The 17,580-nt window shown below is 41.7% G+C and overlaps 1 protein-coding gene across 1 annotated transcript in view; it reads left to right on the top strand.

Moving 5' to 3' along the window:
• The window catches only part of GRIN3A (glutamate ionotropic receptor NMDA type subunit 3A), a 66,922-nt gene that overhangs the window by 34,176 nt on the left and 15,166 nt on the right, over nt 1-17,580 (top strand). Inside the window, 2 exon segments of the mRNA XM_050329800.1 lie at nt 14,989-15,134; nt 16,323-16,438. Of these exon segments, the coding sequence (XP_050185757.1) occupies nt 14,989-15,134; nt 16,323-16,438 (262 nt within the window).

Genomic DNA, 17,580 nt, shown 5'->3' with positions numbered 1-17,580 from the left:
AATCAATGTACATGTTTTATTCAAAGCATTCCAAACAAGCCAATGAGAGCTTTCAGCTGAATATCCACATCTTCAGGCCTATTTCTGTTGCATTGTTGTGTGAACCATAATGCTGTCCTGAAGATGAGGTTAGTCCTCTACAGTTTACATGGGCATCTCCTCATCCACCAAATCAAACTGCATCAAACTACATCCTATTTTTCAGCATTATTATTGCGACCACGTATAGAGTTTTTAATACAGGTATTGGGAAATTTCTGTGACTGCAAAAAAATCAAATTATTCTAAAGCTGTGCTGCAAAACTTGGCTGTTGAGTTACAGAATTGAGCACAGAGTGTTGAAGTATGTCAGGGGCTGCAAACACAGGTCTTAGTTGAGAATAGGAACACCGACAACTCACGGTTAGTAACCTCAGTGATTCCATTAAATCAGTGGGATTACTGGCCTTTCCTAGACAAGCTCTCCTCTGTTTCATGGACCAGATCTAAGCTTCTGACCCATTACCAGTTACCATTGTGGGAAGAAGACAAAGTAGATTTTAGGGAAGAAGAAGATTGTCTGCCATTACATGAGCTACAAAATTGTTTCATGCATTTGCCTTCACAGTCTTAGTCCAAAAGAGCAGTTATAATAGCAAATGCACTGGTTTAACCTTGCTTGCACAAAGCCTGAGCTGTGCCTATTCAGAGTTCTAAGAGTTAAAGCTTAGGTTTAGGAAATGTTTGGGGCACAACAGTCACAGCGGTACAGGCACCCCATTTTAGTTAGTTATTTAAAGCATTTCATATGTGATTAAAAAAATTTATGTTTGAGGTTTTCTTCCCAAATCTGCTTACTTCTTTTTAGGAGACTCATTTCAAAAAGAAGGCAGCAGGAGGCAGAAATAATCTTTTTAATTTAAGTATACTTTTAAACATATACTTCTAAAGCTTCTGCTGCTGCTCTCAGTATGCATGTGCCCTTTGTACTGTGCTTTTGAAATTTAGTTAAAAAACAAAGCCCAAAATAGATGAGCAACCTTCTTGAGGTGATATAAGACATATAATTTCTTCAGGCTGTGATCAGCCATAAATGGCAAATCTCATCTAAGGTAGGTAATAGTCATGAAGGACAGAATTAGAGCTCAGTTGGACCTTTAAATGCACTAATGATGCAGAAGAGAATGCAAAACTATCATCAAGCTCCTGAAAGTAGGAGTGAGGCACGACAAACCAGGGCAGAAGGCAAGCAGTGAGAGGAAGGAGGATTAAATTCCTGGAATATGTCTTGAATTTGGGGAACTCGGTATGTATTTTCTGTGAAAGGATCTTAACAAGGGTAGGTCACTAAAGCTGAATGCCTGCAGAATCCATCAAAGCTGGCTGCCCCCTTTATTGGGTCGCATTTCAGGTGACCTTTTACAGTAAGAACCAATAAATTGCAGAGATATTGAGACAATGTCCTGCCACCTTAAAATCTAATTCTTTTAAGAGAGTGGGCAATTTTTTGCCCCCTTCCCTGTAACCTCCCTCCCCCCATTTTCTAACTGTAGATGTTTAGACGTCATCTCTTGACAGTGGAAACTGGCAAACACGATTTTTGTGTTCACTGGAACATGTTCAGCTTACTTTGAGACCAAGGGGATAGTTACCGGATGAACATGCTGGCTACCCAGATGGAAGTTGCATCCATGATTCCCTCTTAATAAGCTCCCTGCGGTACCTGGCAAAGAAGTTTAAAAGCTCTTCTGCAGATAGAGGAGATGGAAACAGAGAAAAAATGTTGTGTTTGGATCATTTCATCTGCTTTTATCCTTTCTTTTGTCTGAATCACGGAGGCTTATTTTGATTTTTCTCCTAATGTCGCATCTTTAAATACACCAAAAAAAAAAATTACATTCTTCTTTGTCAGAGTGCCTGGAAGACCAGGTACACTGTTGTATGAATTGATTCTTTACAAGGTCAGATACTCAGCCTACAGGTATGACCAGCAGCCTGCCTTTGGGCTGATCTGATCATAGAATCACAGAATGGTTTGGGTTGGAAGGGGACCTTAAGGATCATCTTGTTCCTCCCCCCTACCATAGGCAGAGACACCTTCCACTAGACCAGGTTAGTTTCTAGAAATAAAACTACTTTTTCTGCCAAACAGCTCATGAAAAGTGATACTGCAGGATTTCTGCAGGGAGTGGGTTTTTTTAGTTGCAAGAGGGCTTGAATTGGGGACTTTGCTTTCAGGTTTTTCATGCAAGAGTGCATACTGGAAATGCACTGTGAAGTCCTGAGCATGTTGAGGAGTTCCCATTATCTGAGGCAAAATAGTTGTGGAAGCCCAGAGAACAGAATAAATGTTCCAAACATGCCAACATGAAAGCAGACAGCAGCAGAAGCTGAGGAGCTGGGCAGTTTTTCCATGAGGTGGTCCAGTGCCTGGCCTTTCTTTCTGCTAAAATTGTTATTTTTTCAACAATTTAATGAGTTTTTCGGGTCTGTCCAACCACTGTGACTTTTGTGACAGCGTCAGCTTTTCTTTCCCATCTTCAGTATACACTTGAGTAGCCCTACCTGTTAATTTACTGCAGCTATATTTTTACTTCTCTGCATCACTCTACCTTCAAAACACCCCTTGACAATGGCAAAGTTCTTTTCCACATTGTATTTTGAGAGAAAATATCAAAACTATTGAGACTCATTTAACAATGTGGATCCCATAACCAACAATTTCACTGCAATCTCTCTCCTAACTTTACGTGCCTGCAGTGAAGGCATTAGGTATGATTTACTCTGTCTACTGTGCTTTTACAGTTAGTTGGGACAGATGGGCACATGTTAAGGGACCCCTGTTAAGGGACTTACTTCAGGACAAGATCACCTGGAGTTGCCTCTTTCTCTATGATATGCATGATAGTGTGTCAGCATGGCCAGCACTGATGTCACACTAAAAAACATGTGTGACCCAAGGAATACAATACAGACACCTACACTCACTTTGACGAGTCCCATCCAGCAAGTCCTTTCTACCGCCTTGGTGTGCTTTGGGATTAGTCCTCAGAAATCACTGCTCTTCTCCCTGTCCAGTGTCTGAACACTTGCTCTTGTGAGCTGTCCATCTTTTTATTACAAAACCAAGCACTTTGAATAAGCCAGGTAAGGTACTTCTGAGAGTTTGTTACTCAGGGATTATGTATGATCACACAGATTTTTGATTCTAGATACAAAATACAAAACATGAGGGTGCAAGCTCTTATTTCTGATTTATGAAAATCTCAGGTAATTTAGAGGCCTTGTGGCCAATTATGGTATCAGCTGAATACTTTGTGTTACTTATATTAGAGCTGTCCATAAATACAACTGACAAGTAGCTGCAGATGAGCTTTAGCAACGCCAAACCACAGAAAGAGAAAGATCCATTCACTATATATGCCTTTTTCATCATTAGAGGCATGATTCAAATATTCCTGCTTTTAATTATATTTTCCCCGAAGTTCACCAAGCTTTAGAGTGAGGCCATAACTGTTGTGTGTTTATTGATATATTTTCTTCCACAGAAAAGGAATTTTTGTAAGAACTACACTAAAGGAAATTACTGCCGTGGTCTCACTGCAGCATCCTAAGATGAATCATTATAAGGGGCTCCACTTGCACTACTATGTGTTAAATAGATAATGAAATATCATTCAGTTAAATATGCAGTAAGTGCATTAAATTGTACAGCAAAAGAACAAGCTACAAACTCAAGTTCACAGAAATCTTATTGCTGCCATGTGGTTTATTATTTGCAGAGGACTGCAGGGTTCTTTTCTTTTTGCAGTTAAAAGAAGAATCTGTGGAGCATGTATTTCTGTGCAGGAAGTCCCTGGGTACGGGAAGGTCATGTTTCACAGCATCATAGCCTGCTAATTAATACATGGTACTTTTCTGAGTATTAATGAGTCAGTGAAGGATTTGAACTCGAGAGGACTTGAGTGTCACAGAGACCAAAGTGAAAAAATCTCAGACAAAGGTGAAATCGAGTATCAAACTCCAGTCAGAACAAAGACTTACAGAGCCATGTCATACAGGAATGAAAGGCACCTACAATTTATGGAGGTGAAATCATGACTTCATTGGCTTTCCCATGCAATTTATTGGGAATACTGGACTTGTTTAGCTTCTCCATCACCTCGTTAAAGATTTCATGTAAAGTTATAGCTTTGGATCCTCAGAATCTGTTCAGATGGTTCAGATTTGTATAATTCAGATATTCAGTTTATCAGACAATGCACTGCAGCATTCTACAAGTCAAATTTAATTTCCCATTTTATGCCTTCTTGCCAACAATTGTCTTGTTGGTATCTTTGCACATTAACCCCTGCTGCTCCAGATCTTCGCTTGCACACGATGCCTTGTACTGTCGCCGAGTGCCTTGGCCACTCCTCACCTCACCATTCTGTTTGATCCAAAGAGTTTAGGGATAGGTGTGGAAAAGAAGAAGTCCTGCTGTCTTCACTCCATGTGATGCAGTTCATAAAAGTTGTTCCTCAGCACAGAAGGAATTAATGTGGTTTAGCATTTTGCCATCTGTATTGATGTCAGTTTCTTACTTTCAACCTGCATATACCTATATGTCATATAATTTTTTTTAAAAAGGGAGGCGATCCCACCACCAGAAATAGTGACTGCTTCAGAAGTGGTGCTCAGACCCATGCTAGAAATAATGCAAGTGGAGAAATATGAGAAGTTACTGAAGTAACTGGCAAAGAGGAGGAGAGAATGGTAAAGATGCATAGGGCTGATGTTACCACCTGGCAGGTGGAAGATCATCATATACCTGACTTAGCAGCATTGAGGATATTTATTATTGTTCACAAAAGTCAGAGACATTATGATCTACAGAGACCAGAATACTAGTCTGGCTCACCTTCCTAGAGACAGAAGTCCTCAGTCATTTCCCACCCTAATCCCTTGGGTTTCAGGGCTGACAAGGGAAGAAAAAAAGTAGTGGTTTTCATTGACTGCATAAAGATTTGACAGAACACCAGGTAAAGTCAAATACTGATGTCTGTATTTCACTGTGCAAGAGGTCAAAGCATTCAAATATGCCCATGATTTTTCTTTTACACTTCATGCTTAAGACATTTGTCACTGTTCTACACTGATTCCAAGAAGAAAAAGCCCTTTTTGTTCCAATGTTGGATCTGTCAGTAACAAAGGACTCCTTCTGATTTACCTTCATTTGATGCTCTTGAACCAAAAGCCAGTAACAAATAACATATTTAAGAAATCAGAATTGCTCAGATGGACAGTTCCCCACCATCTACAGTGGGAAATTTCTTCATTCTAGTAACTAATTTACAACACAAACCTGTTCTTTGTTCCTTTCCTGTAAACCACAGGGCACTAGTCTTGCATCCTAGGCAGAGGATTGTTTTCAGTCCTGGTGTACTGGGGACAACTGCCATATGGCCACAGGGTAGGAGGACTGACCTTAAACCAGCAACAGCTGGAGTGGAAGAAATTTGTGAGAAAAAGAATTTTAAAGATTATTGTATTTAAGGTGAGGAGACTACCTACAGTTCAAGCTACTGCCACATTAGGTTTCCCCCTCCAGCCCTCAGTGGCTTGTAGAGATCTGTGATGACTTTTCATCCACAGACCCAAGACTTAGGACAGAGGGACAAGAGGGATTCTTCATCCAGAAATCTCTCATATCTCTTTGGTAGCTTGAACGTGTTTTCAGCCAAGCAGCAATCCTTCTCTTGCTTCTAATTTGAAAAGGATTTCACCTGCTTGAGAGCAGCATTAGCCCCCTTTTTCAGGTTGCAAGCAGAAGAACTTGTTCAAAGAAGTGATTCTATCTGGAGCATTTTTATAGCTGCTTTGTGCTTGTGAAGTAGAATTGGAAACAGTGAGCTATTGCCTTTTGGGAATTACATCCTTTTTTTTCCCCTCAGTCTACCCATTTTTTCTACAATAATTTACTTTTACTATCTTACAGTTCTCAGCTCTCCTGGAAAAAAAATCACAGCTTTCTCTGTCCAGAAAACTCTTAAAATGCTATTAAGAAACAGAGATAATCACACCTGCAAGTTCATATTCAGCAGAGTGTTGTTTTATGGAGCTTTTTGCACTGCCCAACAACTCAATCATCAGGGTAACCCTCAGAAATTACCCACAGACCTGAGTGCCCAGTCTCATTCCTGAGCTTTTACATCACACAGAGGAGCAGAACAGGTCTTGCAATTAATTATTATCACTCACACAGGGACCATCAATACAAAGGCTTTATACTTTTAAACAGAGACCTAAGTCACAGTTTCTTCTCATGTATTCTCTTCTTGCAATGAGGAGAAAAAAACTCTCAGCACTGGACTGTGCATTTTTTTCCAGATTCAAACTGCTCATTGACTTCAGTGCAACTGTCAGGATTTATACCAACTAATGAACCTGGCTAAGTTGGATTCAAAGTGACAGAATTTTAAGAAAATCTCACATTATCCTGGCAAGCCAAGAATCAGCTCCACTGACACTTTTTGCAGCAGAGAAGCAGAAGCATTCTTTCAAATGTATTCTGCAAACACCCTCTCCTGGAGGCCCTGGGAACGTCTCTGCTTCTGAAACTTGAACATGTGAGATGTTTTCTGATGAAAAACCTCAAATTCCAGAAGTTGAGCTGTGATTTTCATCTGCTAAAATCTGAAATTCATGTGCTTCACTGTGAATAATTTTTTTTCTTTCATCTCTCTCTGCACCCCATAAATATTCACTAGTTAGTTTTCAACAACTCTTGCAGATAAGTAGGGAAAGCCCGTGAGCAGGGTTTTACATAGTTCTGTTTTTCGTGTGGTTTTTTTTATTACATTTGTTTTGTTCATTTTCCCCTAAAACTTTGCTTAGCACTACCAATTGCATTTATTTTATCAGTGGACCATGAGAAATCTACTAGCGCCTGGAAGACCACCTAAATGTATAGGTTACTTTTAAGTATAAGGCAAAGTAAAATTAAGCCAAAAACAGAAGTCTCAGTGTAAAACGGCAGTCTCTCTAAAAGCATGTCAGTTCTTCACTTAATGCTACCCTTCTCCAGTGATTAGCAATTGAAACTGAGCAGATTTTCAAGATTCTGCAGCCATTCCCTGGCAAATATTGTGCTGGCATGAACAGCAATTGTGCTGATATACCAGGTGTCCAGTGAACACTGCACTGGGTGTCACACCAGGTAACCAGCACTGTCATGGTGAGCTACTGAAACCTTTTGCACAACAATTTCTCCTCAGAATTTGTTGTAAAAGTTAGGACACTTTTTTCAGCCATGTTCCTTCTTTCTATACTCGATGGACTATAAAAATGGAGTTCCCAAAACATTTTTCTTTCAGTCATATACTAAAATGCACAGAATAGTTCTGACTCAGTGCACCCCATCAATCAAGTGCTGAGAAAGCATTTCCTGGATTTCGCTTACATCATTGCTTATAGAAAATAAACATAATTTCCCTTCCCAACAGTTGTTTAGATCTTCCTTGTCTCCTCACAGCTCCCAGCAACTCAAACTCCATGAGATCAGAAGGCAATTTTATATTGCCTACTTTTCTGGAGCTGATTTTTTCTGTATTTATATTCTGAACACCTGGGGTTCTTACACACTGCAAAAATCCATGACAACTAAGTGTGATGCAAACCTCAGAATGTTAGTAAACATAACGACCAGAGCATCAAGAAGAGGAAAGGTCTTCGAGGCGAATCTTCTAACTTTGCAGAACTGAAAAGTCATAGAGAAGCCAGAACCTGCTAGAAAACCTTCAAAACCCCACATCCCAACAGCTTTGTCAAGGTTAACTGCTGGCAGTCCCTTATGCATTTTCTGTTTTAAATCCCAACCCGCGTAGGCTATTTCTCAGCATGTTTCCTTTCAAGTTGGAGTCTAGGTGTTCTCAGCCTAGCTGGTGCTGCTCAGTGCAGTGGCACTGTATTACATAAAATGGAATGTGCCAAGTAATGCAAAATCCCTGTCATTCAGGATTGTATTTTCTCTTTCTGTTCCTGTGGTTTTATCACATTGGTGTTTATCACGTTGGTATTTTCATGTGTAATTGGCACTCCAAGCCATAAATGTATGCAGATGCCCAGTTCTTCTCAACATCTTTCCAAATAAAACAAGTTCTCTACTTCCCACTCAGCAGATGTTTTAACAACAGGAGAAGAAAACAAGAAAATCTAGAAGGGGCCAAGCCAAGGGAACTGGTAGCTGCAGTGTTTGCTTTTGGCAGTAAGCAGCACAAACATAATTAGTCTGATCGCGCCATTTTATACAAGGTACAGAAGACTTTGAGAAGTTCCAAAGCTTTTCCTGACACTGTCAGAGAAGTCAGGTATACTGTAAAGCTCTTGAGTTTCCTTAAACGCCGTTTCATTGGCAGGATTCACATTACCACTGCTGTGAGGGCTGTCATGACCATCTAACCCAGATCCAAATGGAGGTCATGAATTGTGTCACATGAAGTGCTTTAGATGGTTTTAAAAATTTGGGGTGTACCTAAGTAGTATGGCCATTCATGGTATACATCAGTGCTTCAGGTATAAAACTCAGTTCTCTCATGTGAAAGCCATGATCTCCACTATTTGAGATGCAAAAATTATACTGTTAGCTGCTGGAGCTCTCATCTTCTTTAGGCGGGCCACTAACCAGCAACACTAAATAGCTTTTTAACCCCTTTTAGCTTTTAATAGATAAAATATCAAAATCTATTAACAGCTAATAGCTTTTAACATTGCTTTTAATACATTCATGTATTTGCTGTTACACTGCCCAGGCCACTGGCATTCCTTTGCTCAGCCCACTTGGTAGTTCAGCCAGCACAGTTTGCATTTGCTGGTGGTGCTGTGGTGGCCTTGCTGGATAACATTCAAAGGGCTGGTTACTTGCTAAACACTAATGGATCATCAAAAGGGAGATCTATGAAAAATCTGCTAACCATAAGGGTTGCCAGGCATTGGAAAAGGCTGCCCAGGGAAGTGGTAGAGTCGCCATTCCTGGAGGGATTTAAGAGATATGTAGTTGTGACACTGTGACACAGCTCAATGATGGATTCAGCAGTGCTGGGTTAGCACTTGGGCTCGATGATCTTAAGGGTCTTTTTTCAACCAAAATGATTCTGTGATTCAATGACCTGGCAGTTAAGAAAACTTAAATACCTTTATTTAGGATATTGCTATTTTGCAATATCTGTACTTATAAGTATCTTCACATCTGATTCAATGAATTGTCAAGCCAGGACTTTACTGTTGCCTCAGAGCCTCTCCTCAGGTTGAAACAAACCCTGTTCTTGCCATTTTTACAGCCATAAGATGTCTGATTTTGGAGAGACTTTATAAAGCTATCTAAGCGGAGTGCCAAGAAGAATCATGTCAGGAAAGGGATGTGCAGCTATTACATTCATTACATTACTCAAAATCACCAAGCCTTGTCTCAAAATCATCAGCCCTTGTTCTCGTGGGTGACTTTAACCTGCTGGAGGTCTGCTGGTAACTCCGCACATTGGAGAAGAAGCAGTCTAGGAGATTCCTAGAGGGTATAGAGGATAATTTCCTGGTCCAACTGGTAAATGAGTCTACCACGGGTGGGGACCTGCTAGACCTTCTGTTCACAAACACAGAGAGGGTGGTGGGAGATGTGGTGGTTGGAGGCCATCTGGGGCACAGGGACCATGAAATAATAGAGTTTGCAGTACTCAGGGATGCAGTACTCAGGGATGCAAGGAGGGCCGTCAATAAAACCTCTACACTGGACTTCAGAGGGCAGATTTTGGCCTTTTCAGAAGAGTAGTTTAGAGTGTACCCTGGGAAACCACCCTTGAAAACAAAAGGGTCCAGGAGGGATGGACATGCTTCAAAAAGGAAGTCTTGAATGCACAAGAGCAGGCTGTACCAGTGTGCTGAAAGCTGAGCCACAAGGGAAGACGACAGTCCTGGCTGAACAGGTAGAGTTTGAAGGAAATTAGGGTAAAAAAGAGAGCCTACCAACTGTGGGAAAAAAAGGATTACTCAGAATGAGTTTAGGTTACTCAGAATGAGTTTAGGAATATAGTTAGGTCTTGTAGAAAGAGAATCGGAGAGACGAAGGCAAAATTTGAACTCAATCTGGCCACTTCTGTTAAGGATAACAAAAAGTCTTTCTGCAGATACATCAATAGCTAAAGGAGGGACAAGGAAAACCTCCATTCTTCACTGGATATGGGTGGGAACATAGTTATCAAAGATGAGGAAACGGCTGAGGTATTTAACACCTTCTTTACCTCAGTTTTCAACAGTAAGACAGATTGTCCTCAGGACAACTGGCCTCTGGAGCTTGTAGACAGAAATAAGAAGCTGAAAAGCCCCCTGTAATCCAGGAGGAAACGGTTAGCAATCTGCTGGGCCACTTGGATCCTCACAAGTCTATGGAACCAGATGGGGTCCACCCAAGCGTGATGAGGGAGCTGGCGGAAGAGCTCGCCAAGCCACTCTCCATCTTTTAGCAACAGTCCTGGCTCTCTGGGGAGGTCCCAGATAATTGGAAGTTTGCGAATGTCACGCCAATCCACAAAAAGGGCTGGAAGAAGGACCTGGGAAACTACAGGCCTCTCAGCCTGACCTCAGTTCCTGGCAAGGTTATGGAGCAGATCATCCTGAGTCCAATCATAGAACACCTACAGGATGGACAAGGGATCAGTGCCAGCCAGCACAGGCTTAGGAAGGGCATGTCCTGTCTGACCAACCTGATCTCCTTTTATCACCTGGTTGATGAGGGGAAGGCTGTGGATGTGTCTGTCTGGACTTCAGCAAAGCCTTTGACACCATCTCCCATAACATTCTCCTGGAAAAGCTGGCAGCCCATGGCTTGGACAGGGGTACTCTGTGCTGGGTTAAGAACTGGCTGATGGCCGGGCCCAGAGAGTGCTGGTGAACGGGGCTGCATCCAGCTGGCAGCCGGTCACCAGTGGTGTCCCCCAGGGATCAGTGCTGGGCACAGTCCTGTTTAACATCTTTATCGATGATTTAGATGAGGGGATTGAGTCCATCATTAGCAAATTTGCAGATGACACCAAGTTGGGAGGGAGTGTTGATCAGCTGGAAGGCAGGAGGGCTCTGCAGAGGGACCTGGACAGCCTGGAGAGATGGGCTGATTCCAGCAGGATGGGGTTCAACAAGGCCAAGTGCCGGGTCCTGCACTTTGGCCACAACAACCCCTGCAGCGCTACAGGCTGGGCACAGAGTGGCTGGAGAGCAGCCAGGCAGAAAGGGACCTGAGGGTTCTGAGTGACAGCAGCTGAACATGAGCCAGCAGTGTGCCCAGGTGGCCAAGAAGGCCAATGGCATCCTGGCCTGCATCAGGAACAGTGTGGCCAGAAGGAGCAGGGAAGTGATCCTTTGCCTGTACTCAGCACTGGTGAGGCCAGACCTGGAGTGCTGTGTTCAGTTCTGGGCCCCTCAGTTCAGGAAGGATATTGAGGTGCTGGAGCAGGTCCAGAGAAGGGCAACGAGGCTGGTGAAGGGACCTGAGCACAAGTGCTATGAGGAGAAGCTGAGGGAGCTGGGGTTGTTTAGGCTGGAGAAGAGGAGGCTCAGGGGAGACCTCATCACTCTCTACAACTCCCTGAGAGGAGGTTGTAGCCAGGTGGGGGTTGGTCTCTTCTCCCAGACAATCAGCAGTAGGACAAGGGGGCATGGGCTTAAGCTCTGCCAGGGAAGGTTTAGATTAGATGTTAGGAAGAAATTCTCTGTAGAGGGAGTAATCAGACATGGGAATGGGCTGTCCAGGGAGGTGGTGGATTCTCTGTCCCTGAAGGTTCTTAAGGTGAGACTGGGTGTGGTACTTAATGCCATGGTCTAGTAACCACAATGGTAGTGGATCAAAGGTTGGACTTGATGATCTCAAAGGTCCTTTCCAACCCAGCTGATTCTATGGTTCTATGATTTATTTTAATTGTACTTTAATCACTGGCAAATCTCCAGGTGTCAGCAGTTTCTAGTGTCATTTACCTGCTTTGTGATGGTTATTTAGCTTTGATACTGACTGAGCTTTGAATGAAAAAAGAGTATATACACAGAATTATAGTCTCCACATAGTAGAAATATCTATAATTTCAACAGCTATTTTTCCTTAATAATATAGCCTTTATATTTGCTATTACAGATTAAAAAATATAGTAACTGTCTCCCCTAAACAACCAGTTTTAAAAAAAATAAAGTATCAAATCCATTCTTGATTCTTCAAATTTTGATTCTTTAACTGCTGATTTTTCAGAGTTCATGACTTCTCTGAATGCCTAGGCATTAGGATTCCATTACTGGCTTCTAGAAAACAGGACTTTTAAATACAGAACTTTTAAAATAAAAGAAACACAAAAGAAACGGAGCATGAGAAACAGAAAAGATTAAAATATATATATATAATTAATTAATAAGGCAAGACATACAGGAAGATCGGCATTTACTTAACCTGTTGAAATACAGATATTTGTGGTTTTCAGCTTTTCACATAATCTTCCCTGGAAAGGACTACAGAAAGTAAGAAAGCAGCAGTGACAACTGATGAATCTTATTTCCATCTTGAAGATTTTATCTTCTCTTGAACCAAGCAACCCTTAGCATTCTCAGCAGATCAGCAGTGAAGTGCTTTTGGCAGCATTTTGCATTGTCAATCCACTGTTATCACTTAGCTGCAAGCAAACCATTTCCTCTGTGTATATGCAGCAGTAAGTAGAAAACAGTCCTGAAAGGATTAAAACACTATTAACATTTATCCCTTGTAAAAGGAGTCAAGGTTCATCAAATATAAAGTTGCAGACACATAATGATGCTATAGAAAAAGTGGAGATTACCAGAAGCAGGTTGAGCATTGGATGCAAGGGATCCCTGCATAACTCCCTTACACAGACTTTCCAAGACTTCCCACCAGACATATGGTGTTGCTAGAGACAAGATATTAAACCAGATGGACTTTTGATCTAATCCACATTCCAGTTTTGTCCTCATTTGTGGTGATATTTGACAAAGCGCCCACACAAAGCAAAGCGTGGGCAGTTCGCAGTACAGGATTTGGGATAGAAAACTACACAGAGGTGCAGTTCACTGTCTTTACGCTAGCCTTCCTCATAGAGTTTTAAATATTTAGCTAGATGTAGACACTGGTGACAGTCTGAGTGAGAGATGCTTTCCAGTGAAGTCAGACTTTATCTGCAGATCAGATGTTGCACTGCAATTGGCCACAAACATCACAACAAACACCTAACTTGACTTGGATGATGGTTCAGTGTCGAGTCCTGATGAGATTTTTGGTCTCTTCACTGAAACTGACAAGAAATAAAACCTAAAAAAATTAGTACTGACTGGGGTAATGAGCTTCTTGGGACATAGAGTGCTTTAGCCCACTCCAGGCTCATTCTTTAAGCAGGTCATCTTTAGCTTGTGTTGACAGCATTGTGCTGGAAGTGTCCATGATGTATTGTCACAGCCCAGCTTCTGTTATTTATGTCTCCTGGCACTTGAATGCTGCTCCCACACTCCCAAGCAAGAACATTTATCTCTGCACCCACAGTCCTTCTGGCACAGCATTCCTATGGCCAGCTCTGGATGGCGGCACACACTGCCTCGCTTGTCTGTAGTCATCTAGTCTGGAACGCCTCAAATGCCCACAGTCTTGCATTTAGCTGTAGATGCCATTCCTGGGTTGCAGCACAAGGACCAGATCAGCAGAGCACAATGTGGAGACCACCTGCCCACTTTCCAGGTAATACCAGAAATACAGTATGTCCATAGCTTCCAGGACATCAAAATACCATCCAAAAGACCATTGTCTGTTCCTTTTCAGACTAAACTAGGTGACTGTGAGTTTACATCCTACCTGTGTTACCCTTAAAAAAGCTAAGAATACTCATTTATCCATGGGGTCATTAAAGAGAAGAGTGGGAATGGTCTTTGTACAGCAGAGTGTAGAGGAACACACAAAACCATAAAAAGATGATAGTGCAGAAACCAGATGGACTGCTAGAAAAGACCTCTTTGCTTGGTCTTTGCAAAACCAAGCATGGCCATGGTGAGATCATCTTTGCAAGCTGCTGTGAAGACCATGAGCAAACAGAGCATGACTACTTCAGCCTTTCCTTAGCCTTATTTGGCTTCCTGTGCTCTGAAAGTTTGACCTTTTAGAGGCTGGTACATTGCTGAAGGCTTTCCAATTAGTATGTCTTGGCAGCACTTGGGCGGCTCAAGGAAGTGCTTGGCATAGTGGAGGGAACTACCTGACAGCTTAAGAATTTCCCCAGGAGTCCCTGAATGCTCCAAAGACAAACAGGGCACTTCAGAAATACAAGTCTGTGAAACCTGATCTAGACTACTTGTGCCTTAAATATAAAGGGTGGAGCCAGTTGTGAAAAGGCCAGGACAGAAAACTGCAAAAACTGTCTGTGTGTTTATAGCCTGCTACAGCCTGGGCTGTGTAGAGGAGAATTCTTCCTCCTCAAAACTGGCAGGGGCAGTTTTTTGGTGTACACAACATTCAGTCCTTTGTCTGTGAAGAATGGCAACAAAGACTGTGATATGGTGTCTAGGCTTCTAAAAATGAACTGAGGGTGCTACCCTTCTGCAGAAGGCAAAGGTTCTTTAAGAAGTCAGTAAAAGACATTTTGCTGAAATAAATTCAGACTGTGTGTCCTTTACTGGCTACTCAGAGCCCCAGAAAGTGGATTGTAGCCAAACCAGAGGCTTCTTGAAACATCTCCTGAAACATCACCAGTTTTAAAGATAATCGCAATATTGGTTTGGGTGTTCAGAGCATGTCATGGGAGATGCTTTTAACATTTGAAGAAGATCCTGAGAGTTTACTCACCTGGTAAGTCTTTTCCAAGTTTTTCTGGGGTGGGGAAGGAGGATCAGAGGCAGGCCTGTGAATGCTGAAAATTTCTGATCAACTCTTCACGTGTAGAAGACCAAGACATCAGATGTGATGAAGGCAAGTGACTCTGCTAATCTCTTCTGACTTCCTCTCCTCAGCTCCACCACCCATCCCAAGGGTTTCGGTTCGGGACCGTGCGGGAGAGCAGCGCAGAGGATTATGTGAGGCAGAGCTTCCCAGAGATGCACGAGTACATGCGGCGCTACAATGTCCCTGCCACCACGGATGGAGTGGCTTACCTGAAGTGAGCCTCTGCATGCAGCAGCACATCTGGTCCCTTGGCCAGTGAGGTGGCATGGCAGTGATATGGTGACGGGTTTCCTGCTTGCTGTGTCGTTTATCCCACAAAACATCACAGCCCAAGCAAAAGTTCCCACTGAGGTTCCTCAGCATGGTGGGAGGAAAGAAGGTTCTCAGACAGGAACCTTAATTTGTCATTAAGATGAATAAAAGAAGCATTAGGCTACTGAAAACTAATAAACACCAAGTCTTCTTGGTGTAGGGAATCAAGAGACTTTTGTGCTTGACAGTCTAGGGTCACACAACTCATCCAGGAAACGGAACAGTGGATAATAAGCCTGCAATAATTGATTTGTCTTATTCATAGAAGTTGCCTAATAGATGGCCTGAGAGTTTTTCATCAGAAGTTGTTTCCTGTTTATGTATTTTTCCCAGACCTCTCCTAATGATAATTAAGATACATAGCAGTTCTTTTGAGTTACACTGGAATCAATCAATTGAAATCAATAAAGTAATCACATCAGGAGAATACCCAGATTTTTAAGGGAACAGGAATCAAGGGTGCAGTCCTTGGATCAGATGAGAACAGGCAGTGTAATTGTTCTTTTGTATCACAATTTTATGCAAACATGCTTGCTGTTCAGAAATTATTATGTTAGTAAAAATCACTCCTCTGTGTCCATGGAGAGTGAACATAGAGAAAAGCTGAATCAGGTGAAGGAAAGAATTCACCTTAGAAGGTAAGAAGGAGAAAGGGGGAGGAATACCTTTGAGTGAGTTATCCTCTTGCGTTTTTGGTGTAATGCCAGTAGATTTAACAACACAAATCAAGACAGAAGTAGTGTTTTAGCAATTTCTAATCTTTTCAAAAAAATCTTTGTGCTACCTTTCAACTGGCTTGCAGTCCAACAGATTGCAATGTTTTCCATCTTTCACAGCAGTGGTATTTTTTGGGAGCAAAGTAAGTCCTAAACTGTCTGTACTGCTCTAAATGCACAAAATTTTGCATTTCATGCACAATTCCTTCCTTCAACATATAAATCAGTTTTCATTTTAAGTCCAGATGTGCAAAAGACTGTCCTTGTCTCTGTTTTCATACGGGAATCTTGCAGAGAATTGCATAGATAAATGTTCAGTGAGCATCACTGAGTCTTAGACTGTGAGATGATTGTGACTTTAATATTGAATACAGGCATGATCCAGAGAAACTTGATGCCTTCATCATGGATAAAGCACTCCTAGATTATGAAGTATCAATAGATGCTGACTGCAAGCTTCTAACTGTGGGAAAACCCTTTGCCATTGAAGGTAATAATCAGTTTTATGACATACTGCTCTGTTTCTCACGTGTGGCATTTGCTATTTTGTGATGTGGTATTCTCAGTGAAAGAATGTGGGTGAAACTGTGGGAGGATTGTGGTAAAACCCTCGGTGAATAAGCAGAATGAAAGCGTCAGCCCTTTTTTCACAGTTTTTGAGCTTTCAGATCTCTTGTACTATTTGTTTCAAGGCCAGGTTGAATGAAGCTTTGAACAGCCTGGTCTAGTGGAAGGGGTTCTTATCCGTGGAAGGATCTGTGTGTGAGCAGTTGCATGTTTCACCATGTACCTGTAACCTGATAAATCTTCCCTTTCAGAAAGGTCAGGTCTACTGAAAGAAACCAAAAGCTTCCACAACTTTTAATCAAGTAAATCAGATTTCAGTATAGAAAAAAAAAACATCCAAATCCACAAATAAACCCCAAACTATATGATTTTGTGTGATTGGACTTCATATCACCCAATTACAAAAGAAGTATGCAGAAAAAGTGATATTCATCCTAGCTGTGCCTTCTCTGAAGCAAATCCTTCAATGTTAGCAAATATATTTAGGCACAGTTCAAAAAACTCAGCAGCAAGGGAGATTATTGCATTGTAGATAAACATATCCCTGCATCCCTCATTGAAAAGCAAGCCACTGTCGTGGCAAACTCACTGCTTGTGTATTTGCAGGGGTGTTTTCTTTCTTCCTGTGTTGTTGAGGGTTTTTTTAACGAGACAGTTTGAAATTCAGAATTCTGAACTGAAAAACAAAAAATCCACAGTAGACTAGAAAGAAATCTCTGCAGGCAGTTGGCAGGACATCTCTGCATGCAACTGCATGTCTTCTAGGCATGAATGGTATTTGTTTAGAATTTCTAAAGCCAAATCCCAGAATCTGCAAATAGAAATATTATATTCAGATTTAGTGAATTCATTTTCACTTACACTGAGTCCTTTACCAGCACTTCAACGTGGTGAAAGACAGCACATGGGCTAAAAGCTGTATTTATTAGTATCTGAAGGTCCCTATTACTGCCAGAGCAGAAGTGCATGAACTGAAAGCATAGCCCCCAGGCTTTAAATTGCTGTCTGATAACAATGCAGTCTGCTTTCATACACATTTACATGCATATGGCTCCTCATCAGAAA

The sequence above is a fragment of the Myiozetetes cayanensis genome, unplaced genomic scaffold (genome assembly GCF_022539395.1).
Source record: "Myiozetetes cayanensis isolate MyiCay16 unplaced genomic scaffold, myiCay2020 scf4, whole genome shotgun sequence".
NCBI lineage: Eukaryota > Metazoa > Chordata > Aves > Passeriformes > Tyrannidae > Myiozetetes > Myiozetetes cayanensis.
Note: the sequence above shows the minus strand (reverse complement) of the source record. Positions and strands in the feature narration are given on the sequence as shown.